At 40.4% G+C, this 24,450-nt stretch overlaps 1 protein-coding gene across 1 annotated transcript; it reads left to right on the top strand.

Moving 5' to 3' along the window:
• The first annotated feature begins 1,056 nt into the window (after nt 1-1,056).
• Nucleotides 1,057-22,732, top strand: SPTY2D1 (SPT2 chromatin protein domain containing 1). Its single transcript, XM_075502288.1, has 6 exons — nt 1,057-1,210; nt 11,734-11,848; nt 13,348-15,141; nt 15,960-16,119; nt 16,788-16,865; nt 19,040-22,732. Exons 1-6 carry the CDS (start codon nt 1,151-1,153, stop codon nt 19,134-19,136), a joined length of 2,304 nt encoding a protein of 767 aa, XP_075358403.1. The 5' UTR covers nt 1,057-1,150; the 3' UTR covers nt 19,137-22,732.
• The last annotated feature ends 1,718 nt before the right edge of the window (nt 22,733-24,450 follow it).

Here is a 24,450-nt window from a genome sequence, read left to right as displayed (position 1 = left end):
CTTCCTTTCACTGCCCAGGTTTCTATGCGCAACAGTGTGGAGCAGAGGAATTTTTGTCAGATGGATCTTGGGTAACAGTAACAGGAAAAGAGCTGACAACCAAAGCAAGGGAAGAGTCTTCAGTCAGCTGGTGTTCTTGCACAATTTTCCGGGTTGTCAGAGACTTGGAAAAATATTTGATCGCACACAGCGTTTTGTTTGGCCACTCCGAAGGTCAGCATTGCTCTTGGGAGCCCTGTTTTATCAGGCGGTATTCACGCGGCCAGGAGCATACTGCTGCTGAAACTGTGACACCCCTAGAAGCCAAGCACCGTTTTTCAAGCCTTGATAAGCCCAGAAAGATCGCTCCAGAAACTTAATACATACTCCTCCTTTGCTACAGGGTTTCTGCTTGGCCGCCGTCTCCTCAGCAGCTGAGCTGGCGGCTGGAGCTGACCTCGCAGCGCTCGCTGGGAATGCGAGCGGGACGGGGACAGGTGTCGGGGCAACCGCCTCCGGGCAACCGCCCCTCGCCCCACACAGCTTTTCCCCTTCAGAACCCCACAAACCTCACCGTCACCGAAACAGCAAGAGCTACTATTAAAAAAAAAAAAAAAAGTAGTAATTCATGTTGATTTGCTGACGTGCCTCTATGTCAAGGCCGGGGGGCTGATAACATGTTTGGGTGAAACGAGGTGCGCAACGGCGCGGCCGGGGGAGTCCGAGGGGACAAAACCAGGCATCAGCCCCACAGCTGCTTGCGGAGGGCTGCGGGCAGGGCGGGGGCGGCCCCGGCGGCCCTTATTAGGCCGCCCCCGCCGCGGCCTCAGGCCCCGCCACTCCCCCGGGGCTCACGGTGCGGCGCCGCCGCCGCCACCGGCCGAGGCACGCTCCGCCCCTCCTCCTCTCCTCCCCCTGCCTTCGCAACGGACGCGTTTCCTGAGGCGAGGCGCTCGTCACAGGGGAAGTGACGCGCGGGCGGTGTGACGCCGGCGCGAGGCGAGGTGATATAAAGGGTAGGCGGCGGCGGCCGGAAGCGAGCGGAGCCGAGCGGCGCGGCGCGGTGGGGCGGGGGGCAGGCGGGGGGCCGGCCGGCGTCGCCTCTGCCGGGCGCGGAGGGGAGCGGGGAGGAGTAGGGCGGCTGCCTCACGCCCCCCTCCCCGAGCCAGCCATGGATTTCCGCAATATTCTCGTGATGGCCTCGGAGCAGCAAGGGCTGAACTCGGTGCCGGTGAGCTCGGGGGTAGCTGGGACTGTTGGGGCGGGGTTGGGGGGGAGAGAAGCGCGAGGCTGGGGCACGGTGACCGTTACAGCCGTTGGGACGGCGGCGCCCTCGGCTGCCCACGCTCTAGTGGCCCCCGGGGGGCGGTTCCCGGCGGCTCGGGGCTGGGCCGGGTCGTGCGAGGGCCCCGCGCTCCCCTCACGGGGCGTCGAGGCTCTCGCTTGGGCCTCTGCCCCGCGCTTCGGCCCCGCCTGGGCACCGGCCCGAGGAGGCTGGTCTACGGGCCTGGCTGGCACTCGCGGAGCTTGCCCGGCCTGCCCGAGGCCGGGCCTTTCGCCTCGCCGTCCGGAGGTACTCGCTTTTGGGGGCTGGAGAAACGTCTGTGCAGGGGGGCGAAGCGGGGCTCCTTCTGTCAACAGGTCTCGCTTCGAGCTGGGAAGGGACAGACGGGGTTTGCGCCTTCTGGTCGCTGAAAAACACCGAGATCCTGAGAGCCAAAACAGTGGTGCAGGGGAAGGCAGTGGTTGTGGTTAAAAGCGGGATAAGTCCTTTTGTTTGCTCTGAAAACAGAAGTCTGCCACGTCTCAAATGTGGGTCGGAGACAATGACAAGTTTTGGATGAATGTGCTGTGTTGTCCAATACCTTTGTATCCATTGCTAAGGAATTGCCTGCAACAGCTATATGGGGATGACTGGTGAAAGGCATTTGGTTTATTATGAATATTATTCTGAAGTCTGTATTTCAGCAGTTTGTATTTTAACTCAAGCTATCAGTTTTATGTTGATTCAGTATGAAATAACCCACTTACTTGGCTGAATGAAGTCTGGCAGTAGGAAGGGTCTTTTGGTACATTCATATACTGAGTTTCATTCCTCTGGCAGAACCCAAATTACAAGTTGTGTGTGCTTATTTGGATAAAAATATTTTCTCTTTGGTAGCCACCAGCTAGGGAGACACTTTTCCTGTCTGGTCTTGGTAACCAAGTGCCAGAGTTCTGTGTTTCTCTGATTAGCTTGCTTATACCGGTGTAAACGAGAGGGGTAGTTGTTTTTAGCATAAACTATAGGAAAAACAGAAAAAGCATACTCTTTAGTTCTGATGCTGCTGAAATGGAGACACTCGAGAATTGGAGTCTCTCGGTCTCTCTATATCACTAGTAAAACTCTGGTAATGTTCACTAATATTGTGACCAGTTGATAATATGGACCAATCACACAGCAGATGCACATAATTCATCAGATTCCATCATGTTTTAAAAATTTTCTAAAATATACTCTTTAATATTTAGCCTCATTTAGTTTGTCTCTGACTTTACATAGAAATATGGTTCGTAACATAAATATGAAAATATCAAATACATAAATACTTAAAGATATTTAAATGCCTGTTTTATGACTCTTAGAACAAGCTGTTCCACTAAATTGTCATTGGGTGGTTGTAGTTCTTACTTTAGACGTTTAAAACTTCTTTTTACCTTCTTGGTTTTCTCATGCAGCTTTAATGTACTGTACCACTATTTTTTGTCCCATATTATAAACCATGATGATGAATTGATGAAATATCTGCCATGTTCTGTGTTGCAGATGTGATGGTGGAGGGAGGCAATCCTACTTGTGCAATGGATAAAGGTTTTGTGACTCTTTTTAGAAAAGGAAGGATTAGGATTTGCTTACCTGATTAACTCATGGAGTGAGAGTGCAATTCAATCCATAGCTGAAGCAGTTTGGTTTCCTGCCATTCTAGCATGTTAGTGGTGCTGCTTTTAACTCTAAAGCTGGCCTTAGTCTCTGAGCAAAAGTGGAGCTCCACTTGACACTACTTGAGGTTATCTGCAGCTGTTAGGCTTCAAAAGAGGGCCTGTGGAGGTTTTCTGATCAATGGACATCAAAGTGACTCCACTAGATTAAAGCTAGTACATAAAATGTGTTCATATAAGAAGAATATAATTAATCTTAAATATTTTTATGAAAAATACCATACAGGCTAATTACAAAATTTACTGGTATGTAAAGTTAACAGGTTTCCAGAAATGTTAGTTCCTGTGTTAATCGGCATATGCCCTGAATTTCCCTTTGAGAAGTTTAAAATAAACTTTACAGTGCGCTAAACTAAATATTCCATGCCTGTTGTAATGAAAAATAGAGTAACGTGCACAAGTAGTATATATATCTCAGAAACAAACTATAGAAAAACTCTATTTAAGAAAGAATGTCGTCTTGTATTGTAAAAGAGGGACCTGTGTAAAACAGGTATTGCATCATGTCCCTGTAAAAACAGATTGGCTTGTTCATCTCCCTATGGAAATCCAGATTCAAAAGGAACATTGCTGAAATCAGCCTTTCAATGCCCCATTAGTTGCATCAGGTTTTGTTTTCTAAATGAAACAGTACATTTATGAACTAGTGTATAAGCTATTAATGGTGTGTTGCTAATAATCTTTATAGCGGTTGTTGAAAAGAGCCCCAGTTTTTCTCACATAATGTTCCATAGGGGCTTCAGTATTGTGTGTGTATATCTTGTTACATGTGTTCATATTAGCAGTTCATTAGATTTCCAATGTGATCTTGCTTTGATCAGACATGATAACCAGTTATGAGATTTGATATTGATTTCAGTAAGATTTAAGTACTTTCTCTGTCACTCTTCTTTTTGGTGAAATTGGTATACTCTGTTTTATGTGACATAATGGATGTGGTGAAGCACTTTGAGATGTTTGTATGGAAGATATTCTTAAAAGTATGAAATTGTATTGCTTTTTTTAAAAAACATTGAGCATAGTTGGAACCAAGTCATTCTTTTATTTCACCTTGTTTCTATTGTCATAATTTATTAGAAATTCTCACAGCTCCCTACTCCTTGTAACTGAGGATGAATCTTTGGTGTACAGAACTTACAGAAAATCTGATGCAGAACAGCATTTAACCACAAAGAGGTGACCCAAAACTGAAACAGCTTGTCATCCACGTCAGCACTTGCTAATGTCTCATTTTAAGTCAGGCTGATACATAGTGACCATGAATCGTTACAAAATAGCCTCTGATAAAGTTGACAGGTACAGGTAGCTATCAGAAATTTGGTATTTGCGAAGTAAAACAGTAGCAAAATCCCACAGTTTGTTTCTAGGACCCTGTGTCTTACAGAGCCTGCCCATGAAATCGTAATCTACAAACTATTAAGCATTTGCCCATAGGCAAGATAAGCCCTGCAAATGAAATATGGAGAGTGGCTGTGAAGTACAGATTGCTGTCCTAGAATTAGACTCCTATTTGATTGGTGTGTATGCATTTATTATGTGGTTAAAACTATCTCAAAACAGGGCCTAGAAATGCTTCGTATTATATCAGCATCCACACAAGGAGAACTGCAAGGTACGCAATGTAAAAAGTTGGCAGGGGGTGAGGAGGGCTTTTGTTCTCAACTTGACTGAACTTGATAGTTAAGTTCCAGGCGCTTACAAACACTGACTAAAATGTGTAAAACTTTCAGCTTTTCCTATTCCTGGTTTCTCTTTTTGCATAAGCAGATGAAAATGAGGACCACGGTACCACTACATAAAGGAAAGCATAAATTATGCTTTTAAAATTTTTTTTACTGTGTGAAGCAACATTTAACAGAAGAATTTTTTCAGCTAATGGTTCAGCTTGGGTGTTGTGACAGCAGTTGCAAAATCTTAAGAAAATTACTTTTGCATTTTTAGGAGTAAAATGTATGACCCTGTTAAATTGGTTTGGGGAGATGAGAACAGTATGAGCTGATAGTTAAAATACTCTTATCAGTAAAGCCTTTCTCTTGGTAGGGGTTTTTAGAACCTGAAGAGAATCAAACAAATTTAAGCATGCTTGGTAACTGCCATTTATTTTGTCATAACTAGATATTGGTAACAGTAGTTGAGAAATACTTTCTTGGAATACATGCATGTCATGCTAACTGCTGAGTGAGCTGCTGGTAACCCCAGCATGGTGTCTGCAGAGTGGACAGTGCTGAGACTGTAGCAGAGGCCTTGGAAGTACAAGCACAGGATGATAGCAGGGGCCCTTGGGCAGTTAACACAAATGACCCTGTATCAATTTGGAAAGCTGCCTTTTGAGGAACTAGTGTTAGGGCACTGAGAGAGGAGTGACACAAACAAGGATGTATGTGTGGCTTAACTGGGTGAATGAACCATTAGTGATGTTATCAGAAAGTTATACCCTGAAGAATATTTAGGGGGAAACAGGGACTTCCAGTTGGAGAAGGCTACATGTCTTGATGAATGGTGAGGAAGAACAGGAAAAGTGTTGTAACATTGTACAGGGGTCACAACTTGCTAGTGAAAAACAAGCAAACAGAAAAAAATACCACCCTGTGAGAACCTGTGCAAGTTGCCCATATTGGATAGCACAAGTGGAATTGTCTTTACATTGTGTGTGTAAGCCCACAGCAAAAATGATTAGTTGCACAGGTGCTCTACTTGAGAGTCAGGTTTGGCAGAATTGATCGCTCATATCTTGCATTGCTACCTGTGTAAATATTGATCATCGTTAAAGGCAGTACTACTTCTGTAGATTGTGTCTGGGTCTAGTATTTTGGTCTAGACCTTTTGGGGCTTCATTTGGATGCCACAAAGCTTACAATAATTTTATAAAATCTGTTTGACAGTCCAAGATTAGGCACTTGAATGCTGACACCAAAACAGCTGCAACTGTATCAGGATTGTGTGCCATGTTTTAAAGTCAGTGATTTAAGAGGGAAACCTTGGTTGCAGATTATACAGTTAAACTTGTCACCTGGAGCTTACCTACTGGCCAAGGCTGGCTACTACGCACTGGCACTTTGCATTTAAGGGACAGATGTCTTATTTATATGTATATAAACTATACCTGATATACATCTCTCAAGTCAGTATGCATGTGTGTGAATGTATAGGCACATACAGCCTGGTGGGGTTTTTTATTTGCCATATTAATACCAATCTTTTTTAATTAATTTTTTTGTTTTGATGTATACTTTTCAGAGAAAAATCTGCTTCTTTCAGTCATGTAACTTCATATGCTAGATAGCCCACTGAAACAGTTTATTCTGGCTGTAAGTGGAAAACAAATAAGATTTTGCACTGTTATGGACTTTCCACCATACTCTTAAAGTACCATTGGTTAGATTCAGGGAGAGCCAGTTATTGGGTAGGTAGTTATGGGAAGGTTTGCAGAGATAAAGGTGAAAAATGAGAAACCTCAGGAGAAATTTCCTACTCACTAGTAGGAAAAGACTTGTTATTTCCTGAGGGTACACAGTTGACGAAAGGCACTTCCACAGCCTTTACTTTTTCCTTTGGGTAAAGCAGTGCCCACTTTGTGCATCTCACCAGTATTCAGTTAGAGCTGTCATGCAGTTCTACCCAGAGAGATTATCAGTGCTTACAACTTTAGTGCAGTGTTCTGGGAGCAGCTTGACCCTCTCTCTCCTAAAGGCTAAACGTTTCTGTTTCTCCGTTGATTTAACCAACTTGGCAATAGCTATAAAAAGCCAGAATAGGCAGCTGCTGCTTGGATGATAAAGTAGTGACATGCCCTGGCTTATTTTGTCTGGTTTACCTGGAGTCTGATGCATGTTCATTTGCACTGTAAGTAAAACACTTTATCAGTGCTTGTGGAATATGTGCATGGTTCATTGCTTTTAAAAAGACTAAACTTAAGCTGGTTATTTTATGCTATTTCTAAATGAAGGTGAACAAAACTTCTATCAACAATAGTAGTGATTCACAGTAAGAAAATGGGTATTCATTTATGAATTGTTTAGCTATGTTTTCAGTTGTTAGTCAATATCAAGAAATGCTACTGTCCTCGTTTGGGCTGGGATAGGGTTAACTTTCTTTCTAGTAGCTGGTATAGTGCTGTGTTTTGGGTTTAGTATGAGAATGATGTTGATAACACACTGATGTTTTAGTTGTTGCTAAGTAATGTTTACACTGGTCAAGGACTCTTCAGCTTCCCATGCTCTGCTGGGCGCACAAGGAGCTGGGAGAGGGCACAGCCAGGACAGCTGACCCCTACTGGCCAAAGGGCTATTCCATACCATATGACATCATGCTCAGTATACAAACTGGGGGGAGTTGGCCGGTGGGCAGTGATTGCTGCCCGTGGACTGGCTGGGTGTTGGTTGGTGTGTGGTGAGCAGTTGCATCCCTTGGGTTTTTTTTTTCCTGGGTTTTGTTCCTCTCTTGCTGTTTTCCTTTTCATTACACTTTTTTCCCCCCAATTATTAAGCTGTTCTTATCTCAACCCACAAGTTTTCTTACTTTTGCTCTTCTGATTCTCTCCTTCATCCCACTGTGGAAGTGGAGGCTGAGCGAGTGGCTGTGTGGTGCTTAGTTGCTGACTGAAGCTAAACCATGACAGCTACTGATAGGAAGACTTAAGTCTTGAATTTTGCACAATTTGACATGTTAATGTGACAGTGAGAAAACAGCATGTCTGTCAAGCTGCTTTACAAACCTGCTCCTGGACAGGACTGATGGTTGTAGTGCAGCAAAAGAAAGCCTGAAAACTGCTTCCCCATCACTAATTCTTTATACGGCTTCCTAACAGGATAGATCAATCTACATTTGTCCCTGCTGTTTAGCAGTTTTGAAAGGTGCTCCTTAGGCCTAAAACTCTTTCAGAATCATAGAATCATTTAGGTTGGAAAAGACCTGCAAGATCGAGTCCAACTGTGTCCTCTGTTTTGAAAATGCTCTGTTTTGTCTGTTTTTAAAAACTGTGTGGAAATTGAATAGTTAAACCAAGTTTTGCCAAATTTGGTTACCAATGGCAAAACATGGTATGTTTAACTTCGGGAGTAAGATAATTTACATAGACATTATATTAATATGAGTATACTACAGAGTACCTCAAATTGTTTCTAAGGTACTAATTTGCTTCAACCTTTTTCTGAAAGGATTTTCACTGATAATGTGTGGATTGCTTTGCTTCTCTAATCGTTCCAGTTTAGATGGAGTTACTTTGGGCCACTGAGTCATGGGCTACATTTGAGCAAAAATTGAGAGGCAGTACTGCATTGTGGTTGAGGTTTCCTGAACAGTTAGGTCTTGGAATACTTTTGGTGCAAACAACACAAAAGCTGGGGAGGCAAGGACCTAAGCTTCCCAGAAGAGAAGGGCCCAGCTCCAGGTATCTTATCCTTTAAATAGTCCTAGCTATGATGATCAGTTCTAATGATTTCAGTTGTAAGTACCAAAAATTGTTCAGAGTTGGAGCTTCTCCAAGTGATAAGGATTTACAAAATCAGTTCTCAGACTGTGGTAAGCTCTCTTGTGCAGAGGTGAATCTTGGTAAATGAGCTTGACACTAGTAGGTCTTTAATGCGATGAGGCAACATGTCAGGTTGCACTGCTGCAATGTACGTGGATAGTGTATCTTTATAATTTTGTTTTAGTCATTTCAGAAATTACTAAAGGTGACTACAAATAGCTGTTATTGTAGCTGCCCTTCTTGGAGCCAGTTTTGGCTGCATTTTAGAAATGAGTCTCTGAACCTTGCTTCTTAGTGCATGCATACACAAGATAATGTATGGGTTTGCACGTTAGTCATTAAAGTAATCCAGGAATCTGTTTCTGTGCTGCTGTTTCAATGAATTAGAAATTAGAACAAAGGCTTCCATTGGGTGATATTGAAATCTATAGGGAGTTACACTACTAGCTTGCCTGATTATTGCTTCTAAAACATTTGCGTGTAGGTTATCTTTACCAGATATTTTAATTTTTTTAGTTAAGTTTCATAAGGCTATATGAGGATAGGAAGATATTTATGGGAATACTGACTTGTATGGCTTTTTTTAGTGCTGTTTTTATTTGGGACCGTATTTCACAGCTCTCTCATTTGGTGAGGATCCTAACTTTGCATGTGGAAGATCTTGCTTTAGGTTATAATCTGTTGGCTTACTACTGAAATCCCAAAAAACCCCAAACCTCTGAAACCACAAATAGAGTTGTTTTTTTTTTTTTTCCTAAATGTATTCTTCAGCTTTCCATCTGCTTCTGGGTTTAACTGGCTTCTACTGTATTTATTTTTGCAAGTGTCCCTGTCCTTCTCATTGCTTTGGTTATCTTCTCTAGTCTGTTGGTGGGAAGAAGATCAAAAAAGTCTTTGTTTCCATTTTATCATTCTAAAGCCCAATCTGATAATTGGTACCTTTATGAAAGGTAAGGTCTGAACAGGTGTAGCCCACTAGTGCAAGTGTTTGTTATAGATCTCAGTAAGAAAGGCATTCGGACTCTTAACATATTGATTTAAATAACATTTATTGGAGATAACAGGAGAATGAAAAAAGAGAATAGCATAGATAACTTTACAACTGTTCAGCTGCCGGAACCCCAAGTTGTACAGGACTGGACAGACATGTAGGCATGGCAAGCTGTGCAAATCCTGTCTGTGTTGAGGATCACCAGCATTGTAGTCTTTAGAGCTTTTCTAGGATGTTCTTGGAAGTAAACAGCTCTATCATTTTCACTGCCAAGCAAAAGGATGTTATATGAAAACATGCTGCTTCACTTCAAGATATAGAATCATAGAATTGTTTGGGTTGGAAGGGACCTTTAAAGGTCATCTAGTCCAAACCCCCTGCAGTGAGCAGGGACATCTTCAACTAGAGCAGGTTGCTCAGAGCCCAGTCCAACCTGACCTTGAATGTTTCCAGGGGTGGGGCATCTACCACCTCTCTGGGCAACCCGTTCCAGTATTTCACCACCCTCATCGTAAAACATTTCTTCCTTGTATCTAGTCTGAATCTACTCTCTTTAAAAGCATTCCCCCTTGTCCTATCACTACAGGCCCTACTAAAAAGTCTGTCCCTGTCTTTCTTGTAAGTCCCCTTTAAGCACTGAAAGGCCCCAATAAGGTCTCCCTGGAGCCTTCTCACATGCAAGTGGTATAATTGCCAGGTGCTAAGTCGGGGCTGTGTATTCTGTCACAGTCTGCTGAGTTCATCCAGCAGTCTCAAGTGGTAAGGATAGTAGAGTGCAGGCCTGTACCTATTCACGTTAACTGATATGCAGATCACTAACTCTTTGATGTACAATAATCTTCTGTTTAAGATCACTGCTGCAGGAACTAAAATCAGTACCACTGGCTTTAGATCAACCTACTAATTATGCTGGTGAAGTCAGTTCCAACTTACTTTTGGAGTAATTCCATTTTTTTTTAGTTGATTATTTTCACTGAATAGGATAGCCTGAAACTCAAATGAGCGTCCATAAAAAAGCTGAAAGCCCTAATGGACTGGTAAACCTGCAGTCTGGAACTGAACAGACTCTGGCAGCTTGGGCTGTAGTATGCTTTTGTCTCCTGCTTGGTCAAAGACTAAGGCTGAACTGAAATATTTTTATTCCATTACTGATGCAGCTGTTGTGTTCCTTCTCAGTCTAGTGCATTTTACTAATTTCTCTTGGTTTCCTCTACCTGTCTTCTGGTTTCCTGTTCATTCCTTCAGAAAGTTGAGTGCACTGTTGTCACGGATGAGTGGAATGCACCTCTCAAAAGAGAGAAGTAGCAATACATTTTATTGAGATAAAGTAATAAATTGACAGTTCAATAAGTTTGATGGAATTTAACAGAGTTTTAACAGTGGTTTGAGAAGGTTCAGTAAGTTTGGCAAGGGTCATCTTATTAATTACTGTGTGGAAGAAACATACAAAAGAAAATTGAGTTAGAATGATTCACACAGAGACTGGAGATGCAAAGAGTAAGGAGGACCATCCCATTGAGTTATGAGGTTGAGTGGACCCCCTTGCTTTCTAAACTCCTTTTGGAGCCTAGGTGTAGCTGGATCCAATCTTAGTCTCGGACTTGGTCAACGGTTTATGTCTAATGGAATTATCCATACAATGTTTATAATAATATTGAGTAGCTACATGGATTAGTAATGTTTCATAATATTAATTCAGCATGCTATCAGTCACTTACCGAGGATCTGTCGCAGGTAAGGGATCTCTCTGCCTTAGGTAAGGAAGGATCTCTTAGTCTCAGGTAAGGAATCTCTAACCTTGAGGGGCATCCCTGCTCAAGGGGAGAGTCACCTGGCATGCAGTCCAGCTGCAATTCAGCGAGAGCTCAAATTGGGCCCATCCTGATGGTAATATTTATAGGAGGAAGTAGTTGGCTGCTAGTCAATAGTAGACAAGACAGATGTCTTTGTTTTAGCTCTGGTATCTTGTTTTGTACTTTGGTTATCTTGCACTTTTGGGTTTTGAAACTACCTTTCAAAATATTTTTCAAGCCACCTTCACTCGCTTGTACATGAGCCTAGGGCTTTCTAGCTCGCAAGTTCACTCCAAGGACATGCGGCCTGTTGCACCTTAGTCAGCCTGAACCAAAGTATGGCTAAGAGTCAAGCGTATCCGTCACAACTCTCAGCTTCAGTGGGAATTCATTGTTTGTTTATTCTGTGCCATCTCTATGCTTAAAGTCAAGTACATGATTGCTACGCAACTCCTCAGTTTTAAAAACTAAGATTTTACATTTCTTAACTTTTCTGACATATTTCTTTTGGTTTTTTGCAGAAAAGGTACAGTTTGGCTGTTGGTCCTCCCAAAAAGGTTCCAAAAGTCAAGGGTGTAGAGTCTGCAGCAGTGCAAGCATTTCTCAGACGGCAAGAAGAAGAAAAAAGGAAAAAAGGTAACAGTCCAAAATATTTCTTATGGGAGACTTTCATTGACTCTTTGAGACTTTGTTGCCTTATTCAAAGCTCTTGCCAATACAGCTACACATCTGTTTCTGGAACCTATGCACATAACTGATGCTGAGGGAAAGCCAGGACTAAGTAAGGACTAGGGATGTTTGCATGCTTTCCTAAGGAGTTAAATATTAATCAGCTATGCTAGCATTTACTGTTGGAGATCGAGTAGTAGTTAAGGTGAAGAGATATTGCAAGAAACCGTCTGGACTTTTGGTAACTTAACTTTGAAAAGCTTTATCTGTGTGAAGAAACGGTAAGAGTTCCTGTTGTTGTGTCTTAATCTAGTGTATCAATACACTCTGAATTTTAAATTTGTATGGCAGAGGCTTTGTTTGAGCCACAGTTTTTCCACTGTATTATATTTCCTTTAAATAGCCTATAGAATAAACTAATACTGCATTGCTTCTCATGTTAATGTTTTGTTAAAGGTAACCAAATCTGATGGACCGGATGGCCCAGGGTATTCCTCCTGTCCTGGGCCAGTCATGAGCCTGCTCCTTATCCCTCCTGCCAGGTCCAGCCAGAAGCAAGACTGAGCAAGCGTTCCACATAGGCATGCACGCACTCACACTCTGCACAGTCACAGCCCTTGCCAATAGAATAACATAGGCAGGGGATGGTACCTTTACAGGCACCCACAGCATGAGTAGCCCAATCCATTTTCTAGGAATTGATGCTTTTCCTGAGTCTTTCTGGTACTTGGCCCCCACTCCCTTGGTCTCTCCAGTATTTGGTGTTCAGACCTCTCATCCTATTTACCAGGTTTTGAATTTACCAGCCTGAATTTTGTCAGCAGATCACGCACAGACTCAAGATAGAGAGCATACATATGCAGAAAATAGCTAAAAACAGTTCAGTAAGAATACAGGACAGACTGTGGAGATGGGGCACAGGGCTCTACCAGACAAATGTAGTGACCAGCAGCTTGCTTACCTGTGGCTGGCTGCTTCTGTCTCTCCCTTACACCCCTCTACACACACACTCAGCCTGTTTTCCAATTCTTATCCCCCCAATACTCTTTGATTCCCTCCCTTTCATCATCTTCCCTTAAACATCTGATAGTAAATTCTGTACAGTCTCAAAATTCTCTCGCTCAGTCTCAGAACTCCTTCCATTACCCAGAGATCCCATAAGTCCTGTACCTCATCACACAGTAATTCTCCTTAGCTTGCATAACATTCAGGAGAGCTGCTTTGGTTGAATCACCTTAGTGGGTTTTGCAATAGCAGCATTTGACTTAATTGTCTTTGTTGGAGTAGTTGATTCAGGTGGGTTAGCTTGCCTTGTTTGGCAGACCTCTGATCACTTTCTGGTCTATTTTGAATAGCTGTTAGCCAGATATCCTTAAACTACTGTCCTAAATGGTTTTATCAGTTTGGAAGAAATTGAAATAAGAAGTAGTGCTTTTGCATAACTTTCTCTTGGTTTTCTTTTACAGCACTGGAAGAAAGAAGAAAGAAAGAAGAACTCTTGGCTAGACGTATTGAGCTAAAACATGACAGAAAAGCAAGAGCTATGGCCTCACGAACAAAGGACAATTTTTATGGCTATAATGGCATTCCTGTTGAGGAGAAGCCTAAAAAGAGGAGGACTTGTGAGAATGTCGCTCAGGCCCCAGAGGCTGAGTATGCAACAGAAGATGAAACTGAGCAACTCGAATACAGTCAGACTGAATCTGAGCATGAGCAAGAAGAATATGAAGAGAAACCATCCAAAGTTGCAGTGAAACCAAAGGCGCCTCCCAAAAGTGCACCGGCACCTCTGAAATTTGCAGAGCTCTTAAGGCTTGCTGAAATAAAACAGTATGAACCAGTAGAAATAAAAGCAGTGAAAAAAGTAGAAGAGAGACCCAGAACAGCAGAAGAACTGAGAGAGAGGGAGTATTTGGGACGCAAAAACAAAAGAGTAGAAATGCATAAGAGAGGTGAGAAGGAGATTAAGAGTACAGGGATATCCAGTTCTTCAAAAAAAGTGACTTCTCAGAAAGAATCTGTAAATGCAAAACTTAACAAAAGCTCAGTAGATAAACATTCCACACCAAAAGGCAGTCTGTCGTCTTCTATGAGTGGTACTGATAAGAAATGCAAAGCACCAGTATTGACTGAAAAACACTCACGGTCATCATCTTCCTCCAGATTTGATCAAATGGAAAAATACTCACAAAATGGCTCCTTAAAAAGCTCTACTGGTAGCAGTCATAGTAAATTACCTGTCAATGGTATTGGAAAGTCTGGCCCAAGCTCTCATGTGCCACCTTCAAAACCAGCAGCCAATGGGGCTCAGAGGCTACCATCTGCTAAAGAATCCAGCCTGAAAAAGTCTGTCCATACAAAATCAGGAAATGCTGCAGCCCTTCAGCATGGAATCAACTCCAATGCAAAACGATCAGGTAGCAGCTTAGGAAAAGGAGGACCTGGACATCCAGGTGGTGGTTCAAGTGCAGGACCTGGGCGATCGAACAGCAATTCTGGCATGGGACCTGGAAGGCCAGGAAGTGGTTTAAGCCCGGGACCTGGGCGACTGGGCAGCAGCTCAGCCGCAGGACCTGGAAGGCCACGCAGCAGCTCAAGCCCAGGAGCTGGGCGACTGGGCGGTGGCTCAGGCATGGGACCTGGAAGGCTGGCTGGCAGCTCAAGCACAGGACCTGGGCGACCAGGCGGCAGCTCAAGCACAGGACCTGGGCGACCAGGCAGCAGCTCAAGCACAGGACCTGGGCGACCAGGCAGCAGCTCAAGCACGGGACTTGGGCGACCAGGCAGCAGCTTGGGCACTGGACCAGGAAGGCCAAGCATCAGCACAAACACAGGACCTGGGCGACCAGGCGGCAGCACGGGTACAGGACCAGGAAGGCCAGGAGTCAGCCCAAGCACTGGACCTGGGCGACCAGGCGGCAGCACGGGTACAGGACCAGGAAGGCCAGGAGTCAGCCCAAGCACTGGACCTGGGCGACCGGGCAGCAGCTTGGGAACAGGACCAGGAAGGCCAGGAGTCAGTGCAAGCACAGGAGCCAAGCGACCAGGCAGCAGCTTGGGAACAGGACCAGGAAGGCCAGGCATCAGCCCAAGTGCAGGACCTGGGCGACCAGGCAGCGGCTTGGGTACAACTGTAAAACCGAAGTGTACTGTTGTATCGGAAACTATTTCTTCTAAAAACCTAGTCACAAGACCTAGCAATGGACAGATAAATGGAATGAGATCTTTTCAAGGGCATAGACCTGTGTTTCATCCACAAGGTATAAAGTTTTAGAGCAAATAATTTTTTCACTTAGTTTTGTTTCATATTTTTTGTATATGTCCAAGTTGAGGTCATTGAGGGTCTTTGACAATTATAGATGCAATTAGGAAGACTTGGACAAAATACCATATTTGCCTTTTAAAGAGTGCATTTAACAGTAGAATGCTTTTTTCTGCTTTGCAACTTTTTATTTATTTTTACCTGTGCTCATATTCCTTGAAATACAGGTCTGGGTTGTGCAGTATTATGTGAAAGAAAACTAAGCAGCCTGTGATGGATGTTGGTATATGAATGCTGTTAGAAGGAAAAGAATTGAAGGATTCACTTCCTGCATCGCTTAATTATGCTTAGTCTTTAAAATTTCATAGTGTCTTAAATAACAGATGCTTAAAGTGGTACATGAAAATTAAAACCACACAGCAAACCTGTGACTGATATTTAAGTGTTTTGGAAAATTCACCTTATCAGTAAGCAAGCAGTTCTAAAAATGTATTTCTGAACAGTTAACAAGCAGCATGGACTCTAGTAAGTAAGTGTCTAGAAAACCCTGAATAAGAATATAGGCTTCTGTCTAGTAGTTTCCTCAGGATGCAGTTGGCGATACTGATGTGTAATCTTCTACAGCACAACTTAGAGGTAGTATTTCCTTTTACTGAGTTTCTGAGAATTGCTAGTTAACTTGAGGCAGAAGTTTTCCACCTTGAATCCCAGAGCTGTAAAATGGCTGTGCCCAAGGTATAGCAAGGAGAAGTACTGTTAAATTAATGTTATATTAATGTTATTAATTAATGATTTTTTCACTCCTCTGTCATTTAGGTCTTGGAAGACCACCTGTTAGTTACAAGAGACAAATAGAAGATGATGATGATGATGATGAATATGACTCTGAAATGGATGACTTCATTGAAGATGAAGGGGAACCCCAAGAAGAAATATCAAAACATATTCGGGAAATATTTGGCTATGACCGGAAAAGGTAAGAAAAATGTCAATTTTAAGATACTGCAGAACAAGCAACAGAACAACAGAAATTAATATAGTTCAACAAATAAAAATGTTGTAGAAATAGGGGAAGTGCTGGTATCCAAAAATGGTTTTGCACTGCAGAAATTTCACAAGCATTAGAGATGCTTCTGTGCAGAAGGGACCTTGAATTTTCACAATGCCTGCCATGTTCTTCTGGGGACCAATAAAATTTGATGCAATAGGACATAGTTGGAGAACAACACAGCTGCTTCAATGTCTCACCTGTGTCATTCGTAGCAACTCTTCCCTATTATTGGATGTTAAAATGCTTTCTGTAGCAGTCTGCAGTATTTCGGAATTCATCAAATGTAGCTGCCTGAATACGAACTGCTAAATGCAAGAGTGTTAGCTGTTCTGTAAGAGGATCTAACTTGGTATGACTAGGAACTGCTGGAAAATGAAGGCTCTTATTTGGCTTATTTAAATACTTCCCTCTTGTCTGACAATAAGGTATAAGGCGGCAAGCATTTTAAAGGCTTGTAACTTAGATTCTTTCAAAACATTAAAATCCGTGTATGGCAAGGTAATTATTCTTTCTAACAAGGGATGTGAATTCATAACACAACTGTACATTACCGTGGTTTTTTAGTGTGCTGAAAACTGATATTTAATTTCCAGATACAAAGATGAAAGTGATTATGCCTTGCGTTATATGGAGAGCAGCTGGAGAGAGCAACAGAAAGAAGAAGCTAGGAGGTATGCACAGATTTAAACTCAGAAAGTGGGAAGTTTGTTTATTGCCCAAGTCATGGGGCTAAGTTAGAGTGGATATTTGCTGCTTTTTATAGCAGAGGTAAATAAGCCTTACTATTTTTTATAAGAAAGCTTAGGTAAAGATGAAACTCAGCCAGCCAGTGTTGAGTACAGTAAATAAATCTTGTATGTTCATTCTCATGCATCACTAAATTTGCTTGGAAAAAAAAAACCACACCAAAACCAACTTATGCCCAAAAAGCTTCTTTTTTTAAAAAAATAATATAAATTTCAGTTGAAATGCTAAACCTTTCAATTTGTCCCAGACATTACAATATTCTGCTAGTTTGAGGACTGGAAGATTTGTTTGTGTTTATCTATATACATGTGTTTGTGTGTGTGTATTTGTATGTATAAAAAGTACTCTGACAAACTTATTTAATCAGTGATTTAAAATATGAAGATTATATTTTCGTATTGGTTTTGACCGTTGGTTTTTGGCCTCTAGACCTACACAATTCTTATGTTGCTATTATAAAATGTGGTGTTCATAAACTGATTTTCTTTTTGGTTTTAATGGCTGGTGGAACAAGCTTTGTGAAAGTTATAAGAGATTTTTATAGATAATGGAAAATATTGGAATACACTGAGTTACCAAATTTTTTTTGTTCTACTGAATTTTTTATATTGTTATTCAGAAGGTGCCTTGAGCATTGGAAACTTGCATCTTCTTGAAGTTATAGTCAGTGTCCTTATTCTTCCTGGCTTCTGGGGAATAGCTGCAGCTCATGCAAAGCTATAGTCTGTTAAATGGAGTTAGAGGAAACAACTGGAATTTTAGTGATATTGCTATTGACCAAATTTTCTGAAGACCTGGAGTGAAGTTTTGCAGAGCTGAATACCTGGCCAACTTTTAACTACACATGCTAGTATAAAGGAAGGGGAGATAAGAAACTTGAGTAAAACTGAGTTTAACTATTTTCAATGCTCAGCTACTTTTCGCTGAGAGTTTGGTTAAAAGCATTGTGACCCTTGAAATGAGAAACTTTTTCTAACCAAGCAATCCCACTAAAATTATAGTAGTTAAGTTCTAAGTTGAAATGAAAAATGATGCCTCAAGCCAGAGTTTTATCACATAGATCCTTGATGTGCTTGTTTCTATTCTTAATTTGGATGACTGCAGTTTCCTGAATTCAAGATGACTTTGCTATGCTTGTTTAGATATAAAATCAATTTTAGAGCCTGTACTGGAGCAGTTTAGCCCAGAACAGTTGAATCTTCATTGTCATGTGGTTGAACCTTTTGCATTGAGGTGCATGCTACACTGCCTTATGTTGCTTCATAATGAACTATGGATGTACAAATGCACAATGTACAAATGAGGCAGTAGCTGATCACCAAATGGTAACTTTGCCACACCCATTCCTAGTATCAAACCAGTAAGGCTATCCAGCCCTTTTTTTATTGAAGAGGAGATCAGTGATTGCAGATACTGTTTTAAGTATCACTTTCAACATACTGACTTGCTGTAGTATGTAGTATGTGGAAGTTGAAGAAATTATGCAGGGACATAGCTAGAACATGCTGTATTAGCAGAGTCTCTTCCTTGGGCCTGTTCACCAGAGTCATGGCAGCTAGATAGACTGAGCGTGGAGCAATGTTGTGCTTGTAGCTACGTGAATGGTGCCTCAGGCCAGGAAGTTGCAGCAAAATCTTTTGCTTCTCTACTGTTTGACATATCCATTCTCTCCCTTGCCAATGTAAAAGGTTTAGGTAGCTCTCAGCGAAGTTGATGAGTCAGTCCTGCTATGACTTGTATGTAAGAGTTACATTGGCAAGAATTGATGGATGTGTTTCAGCAGCTTCTTTTTGGGAAGAAATGACCTTTCGTATTAAAATCGTGTTTTTCACAATCTTGATTTTATTTTTAACAAAAGTTTTAAATAATTTTTCCCTCAAAAGATTTGATTCTAATCTAATGATAAAATCTTGATTTATTTTCTTAAAGCTGTATTCTTGCTATAATTAAAGAAAATTTATGATTGTTGAACTGATCTAAAATTTTTGCTCAAGTCAGCTGTAATATTTTTAGGATTGCTTTCCTTGGGGGAGGGGTAGAAGTAAAATTTCATGTTTCTTGAGTAGCAGTGTGTAAAGGATTTCATCTTATTTGGCAGCTTGAGGCTCGGTGTTCAGGAGGACTTAGAAGAATTGAGACGGGAAGAAGAAGAATTAAAACGCAAGAGACAGTCTAAGAAGCTGAGGACACGTTAACTGACTTATGGTGTTGACTTTTGTTCATGTTTCTGCTACCCTCTGCCTCCATACATCTCTTATTCTACTTCAGTTTCCATTTGCTTGTTCGAGGGCAAAAGAATATTTAAAGCGATTAAAGTACTGAAAAGCAAGGCTTTAGTTTCACCTAAATAAGATATTTATTTTTAATACTTGCCAGGGTTGGTTTTTTATGAAGAAATTAATGCACTAATGCATATTATTACGTGGAATAAAATTAATAGATGTTTCCATTGATTAAACCAGTTCAAGATGCCAGCAGAAATATTGACTAGCTATGCACTGACTCAGAACTGTGTGGGCCCATATACCAATAAACCAATTTTGCATTCACTTGAAAGAAAGGAATAGCATTCTTGTTCCCTGATATTTCTTGAGACTTAGAGAAATTGCTTTATATCCTACTCTGTCTCCCAACTTGAACCTCAAAGTATTGAAATGTCATCTTCTGTACAGAAGCAGCTTGGGTGTAAATTCAGCTGTTGCCACAGATGTTCAAAGCAATAAAGTGCTGCATATTTTTGGATTTGAGGACCCATAAAAATAATTTGAACCTCTTTATTTCTAAACAGAAAAGTGCATGTCATTTGCAAATTTTACAGTTATAGATATGGCCAAAAGATTATGTTGGCTTTTGCTGTGTCTAGAATTCCAATGCCAATCTAATTCAGTATGATAAATACACACCCTGAAAACAGGAATTTCTAGTGTTTGTATGTAACTTGTGCTTTTGGGCTCAAGCGTATGCTTGGGAATTCTTTTCCTGCCCTGTAAATCTTCACATTTGTTTAACAGCTTCTGCTGCTTTTACAAATTGTGTATGGTGCACATGTTTTTTCTTGCATTAAACATCCGATGTGTTAAATGATTTAAAATGTGAAGCAGTCATTTATCTAATTAGGTTTACTATTTAGAAAGCACATCAGAATTAAGTTTTGTTAGAATGTATTTGCAGCTCTTCAGTATTAACAACTTCATGCTAACTAGTTAATACTTGTGATTAATTTCATCAAACCAAAAATCTAAAATGTTATGTATAGCAGGAGAGTTAGTTCAGTTACTTACCTTAATGCCCATATTTGCACATTATTTCTAACTATGCACTTAAAGACTGTTTCTTTCAGTAACTGAATTTGTTTACAATCAGCACAGGGTTCATGTAAGTCTACAGGAGTTGTACTGAGAGTCTGAAGCTCAAATCTGGTGTCGCATCTACTTTGATTTCCCCAGGTTGCCCTTCAAAGCTCACCAGTATCACTATTCAGCTCTGCCTCAAGCTCCAGGACTCTGTTGATAGTACCTCTGGCTTCAGCTGCTGATGCTGTTATGTTTTAATGCTAGAAGTACTTGGAAAAGTACAAAAAGGGCTTTGGGTGCTTGTTGGGATGGGAGGGAACTAAAGGAATAAAAAGGAAAAATTACCTTATACAAAAAAAAACAAAGGAACCTTTCCTATCCGGGGGCTATTCTTAACAGTGTTGCTTCTAGGAAGCAGTTCAGATAGCAACCAGTAAGAAGCAATCTTGGAAGCTGCTGAAGTTTAAACATCTGACTCTTAATGTAAGAAAAAACAGATTGCCTTTTTAAGATGTTTTCTGTCAATGGCATAGCATTTCACTGCCTCAGTAAAACACTGACATGAGTAAGCTATTGGGATAGATTCTATAAACTAATTCAGTATTAGCTGACAAGGAGCCCAGATGAAGATACCATCATTGCTCCTCTGTATTTTTAACTTTCTATATTAACTAACAAAAACTGTTTCTGAGTGTATGCACTTGAGACCATGCAAGATAGTGTAACCTCACTGCTTGTCTAGAAGTGTGTTGTATTCACTCTGCTTCATTGGGACCATCTAAAATTTTCTGTTGTAGTTCCTAGAATTATCCATTCAAGACAATGAACATGGGGACCATGATCAAGTTACTGTTTGTTTGGGGGTTTTTTTACTTCTTTTTAGCTGGAGAAAGGCTCTAGGTCTGTCTACTCAGACACCTATATCAGCTGTGAGCAACTTCCTGCCTGGCTGGGGGGGAAAAAGTCTCTTATGAAGCAAAAGAAATATATTCATTCAAAATTGGTTCAGTTGGGAATTAAACCTGCATTTCAGATAAATATAGTTGAAATCAAACCTGATTATTTCACCACTTGCGGATTATTTAACCATGCAAGATCAGTTAAATTTCTTAATCTGTAAAGCACTTTGTCATTTGTCTTTTAGATGGTGACTGGAATGTACTCTGCTAGCCTCCCTAAGACACTGTATAACTGTTTCTTCACACAGTGATCATTGCTTAAATTTTGCCTATATCGTATGAAAAATTATTCAAGGACAGATTTGTAATTTTTACAGTCAAGAAGTACTTTCTCATAATTGGCATGGGATGCTAATGGTTTTCAAATTTTGTACAAATGTTTAGGTTTTAATGTGTTTGCATTTGCTGCATATTTGTAAATCGGCTAGGAAGGAACTAGATTTTTTGGTTTTAATTCCTGACCTTGTATCCAAAAACATGTTTACTCTTTTCCAGATTAATAGTATTAATCTAACAAGAGTACTTCAGTATCTGTCCAAAGTGCATCTGAATTTGAGGTCAAGAAAAACTGGAAGAATGCTTATATTGGTTTATGAGATCTGATGTTAAGCTAATGATTTAGTTGTATTTAATGAAATTCTGGTTTGTTTTTTAGATTTTTTAATTCACTGTTTGACAATGTGCCTTTTTTACTAAATTGTGTCAAAAAAATAATGAATGTAGGAGTATAAAAAGGTTGGTCGGTTTCTGCTATCTCAGATTCTATATCCTTAAACTTGATAGTGTGAAATGACATACTTTTCATAAAACCCTTCCAGGTCTGGCTTTGATTGCACAATTACAGTAGCTACTTCTTTACTGCTAATGCTAAATCAAATGAAGGGCACTTTCTATTGATGACTACTTTTTGAAAATGTCTTGTATTTACACTTGAGCTGTATTTCACTTTACAGCGATGTCTTTTGGAGGCCAGGGTTTTGCATATCACAGGAAGCCTTAGTGTGCAACTCTGTGCTGTGCTTTAAAATAAAAATCTTTCAAGAAGTATATGAGATCTCTATGGAAATCTGGATTTATTTTTGTGTAAAGCCCAAAATATTGTCCAGGAAAACTAATTTTCTATTTTTTTTGCATTTTGTAACATAATCTAGTAGCTGATGCATATTTCTAGATATAGCATATTTCTGGAGACCAAAACATGTCAGAAAATAAATATATGGAGAGACTGGTGTTTAAATTGTGATGAATGTACTTCTATTTATTTTGGTGAGTGGGTGTGATGCAATATTAAAGTGTTAGTGTGTAAATAAGGGTGCTTCTAGTTTTAGCCAATGATTTTTTTCTTTGGGGATATCATTTGTGCACAATGTCTTTTTACACTATGTGACAAATCAGGTTTAAAAACTCGTACATAGCTTAACTGTTTTCTGGTGCTGTCAAGAAAGTGTATACTTTTGCACACACCAAATGCATATAAGTTTTGCAGACTATGTATACAATAAATTACAGGCATTAAACATTTTACTGCTATTTCTCATTGGTTTACTTTATGGAAGATTTTTCAGAATTTTTGTCTGCTGGTTTCCTCTGAGCTGTCACAACAGCATTAGGCTGAATGTTCTCCAAGAATTGTTCTCATGCAGCCAGCAAGAATGTATGAAAAAATTAATGGAGTCCCTTAAGCATTCAGAAAAGATCTGAACATCATTGGTGTCTCCTGCAGTTTAGTGTATATGTACACTATACACACTTTAGTGTACACACTTTATACTTGTGACATAATGTATATTTGGAGGTACATGTATTTTTAGAATGATAATATACACACGTGTGCCGGTTGCCTTTAATCTCTTCCATTTGGAGTGTGGTGTTTCATCCTGCAGTTTCATACACAGCATCTTTCTTGGATTCTCTTATTCCCATGTAAAGAATCTGAACCTCCTCAACTGCTCTCTCCTATGGAACAGCTTACTACTTCGACAGGTGGAGGTAAATGCCAGGGACTGTTTGATCAGCTAGTGCTGTGACCAGCTTTCAAATAGATTAAATGAATACACATCAAATTGAGCCCTTCTGCCTTTCCTTTGAAACAGCAACGCTTGCATGCTCTTGTGCTTAAAAAAAAATTTTTTTTTTTAAATCACATTGCAAATTAGCATTTAATCAGTGTCCTACAAATACCTCATTTTGAGGGTATGAAATCCTACCTTGTTTGGAATTACCTTGTATGGAATTCCCTTGAGATTTTTAATGTATCTTAATAGCTGTAATCAGTCATTATTGGTCATTATTTCAAAGCAAATATATTCTGTTCAGGTGGAGGGTGATTCTACATTGAGTTATCTTAATCTAGCCAGTAAAGCTGTACTTCTGTGGAAGCAATAAGATTATTTTACTCAGGTTTTGAAAAAAAAATAATAATTACAGCTTTCCCTCATTTGAGGGCAGTTTTTAGTTGTAATTTATTTGAAATAACATTTTAGTTCCACAAGACAGAACTGCAGTTTAGTCACCTCATAGATAGTCTTTGCTTACCACTTGAAATGCATATGGAAACGCTTATTTTTCCATGAGCCGAGGGATCCAAAAAAACTTTGACATATCATGCTTAACATACTTTGTGGGATGAAATTAAAGACAGAAGAGGTTCCTGAAGTAATGAAACATCTCACCAGTTTAGTTCTAACTTCTCTGTCCACAACTGATGAATGGTTTTGTTTTCCTGAACTATCTGGTGCTTAATTTGCTTTGGAGATTTTCTCTGTTCAGTTCTTCATGGGAATCTTGGTTTTTACCTGTATCCTTTTCCCTGCACTGGCAAATTCACAAATTTTTTTTTGTATGCTGGATGCAACTTCTGCCCAGTTTCTCAACATTTTCCTCAGTTGAGGAAAGACAAGTATCTGATGCCATCTCCTATCGTACTATGTGTGTGAAAGTTGATAGCAATTGATAATTCAAAGAGAATAAAGAGCTTCAGTGGGGTTTTTTCTTGTTAAAGGAATGGGCTTGATTCTCACTTGAAAAACACTTGTGTAGTGTTCCAGGTTTTATAGTGCACTTGGAATAACTATGAGAGCATACTTATGCACACACTGAATGTAAAAGGATGTTTTTGAGTGCCTTACATGTGCTTCTCAATGTATTTAACCTCATTTGTGGACAACTTCATGAGACGTAACTAGCTTCCTTGAATGATACAACTAAGGATATACGATGTTTGTTATGGGTCTGTCCTCAACTCCCTACCATGATAA

This window comes from Mycteria americana, chromosome 5, assembly GCF_035582795.1.
Source record: "Mycteria americana isolate JAX WOST 10 ecotype Jacksonville Zoo and Gardens chromosome 5, USCA_MyAme_1.0, whole genome shotgun sequence".
NCBI lineage: Eukaryota > Metazoa > Chordata > Aves > Ciconiiformes > Ciconiidae > Mycteria > Mycteria americana.
Note: the sequence above shows the minus strand (reverse complement) of the source record. Positions and strands in the feature narration are given on the sequence as shown.

Coding starts and splice junctions, on each gene's coding strand:
- SPTY2D1 (XM_075502288.1), top strand. CDS start 1,151: ATGGATTTCCGCAATATTCTCGTGATGGCCTCGGAGCAGCAAGGGCTG. Junction 15,142..15,959: donor ACCTGTGTTTCATCCACAAG/GTATAAAGTTTT, acceptor TCTGTCATTTAG/GTCTTGGAAGACCACCTGTT. Junction 16,866..19,039: donor CAGAAAGAAGAAGCTAGGAG/GTATGCACAGAT, acceptor CTTATTTGGCAG/CTTGAGGCTCGGTGTTCAGG.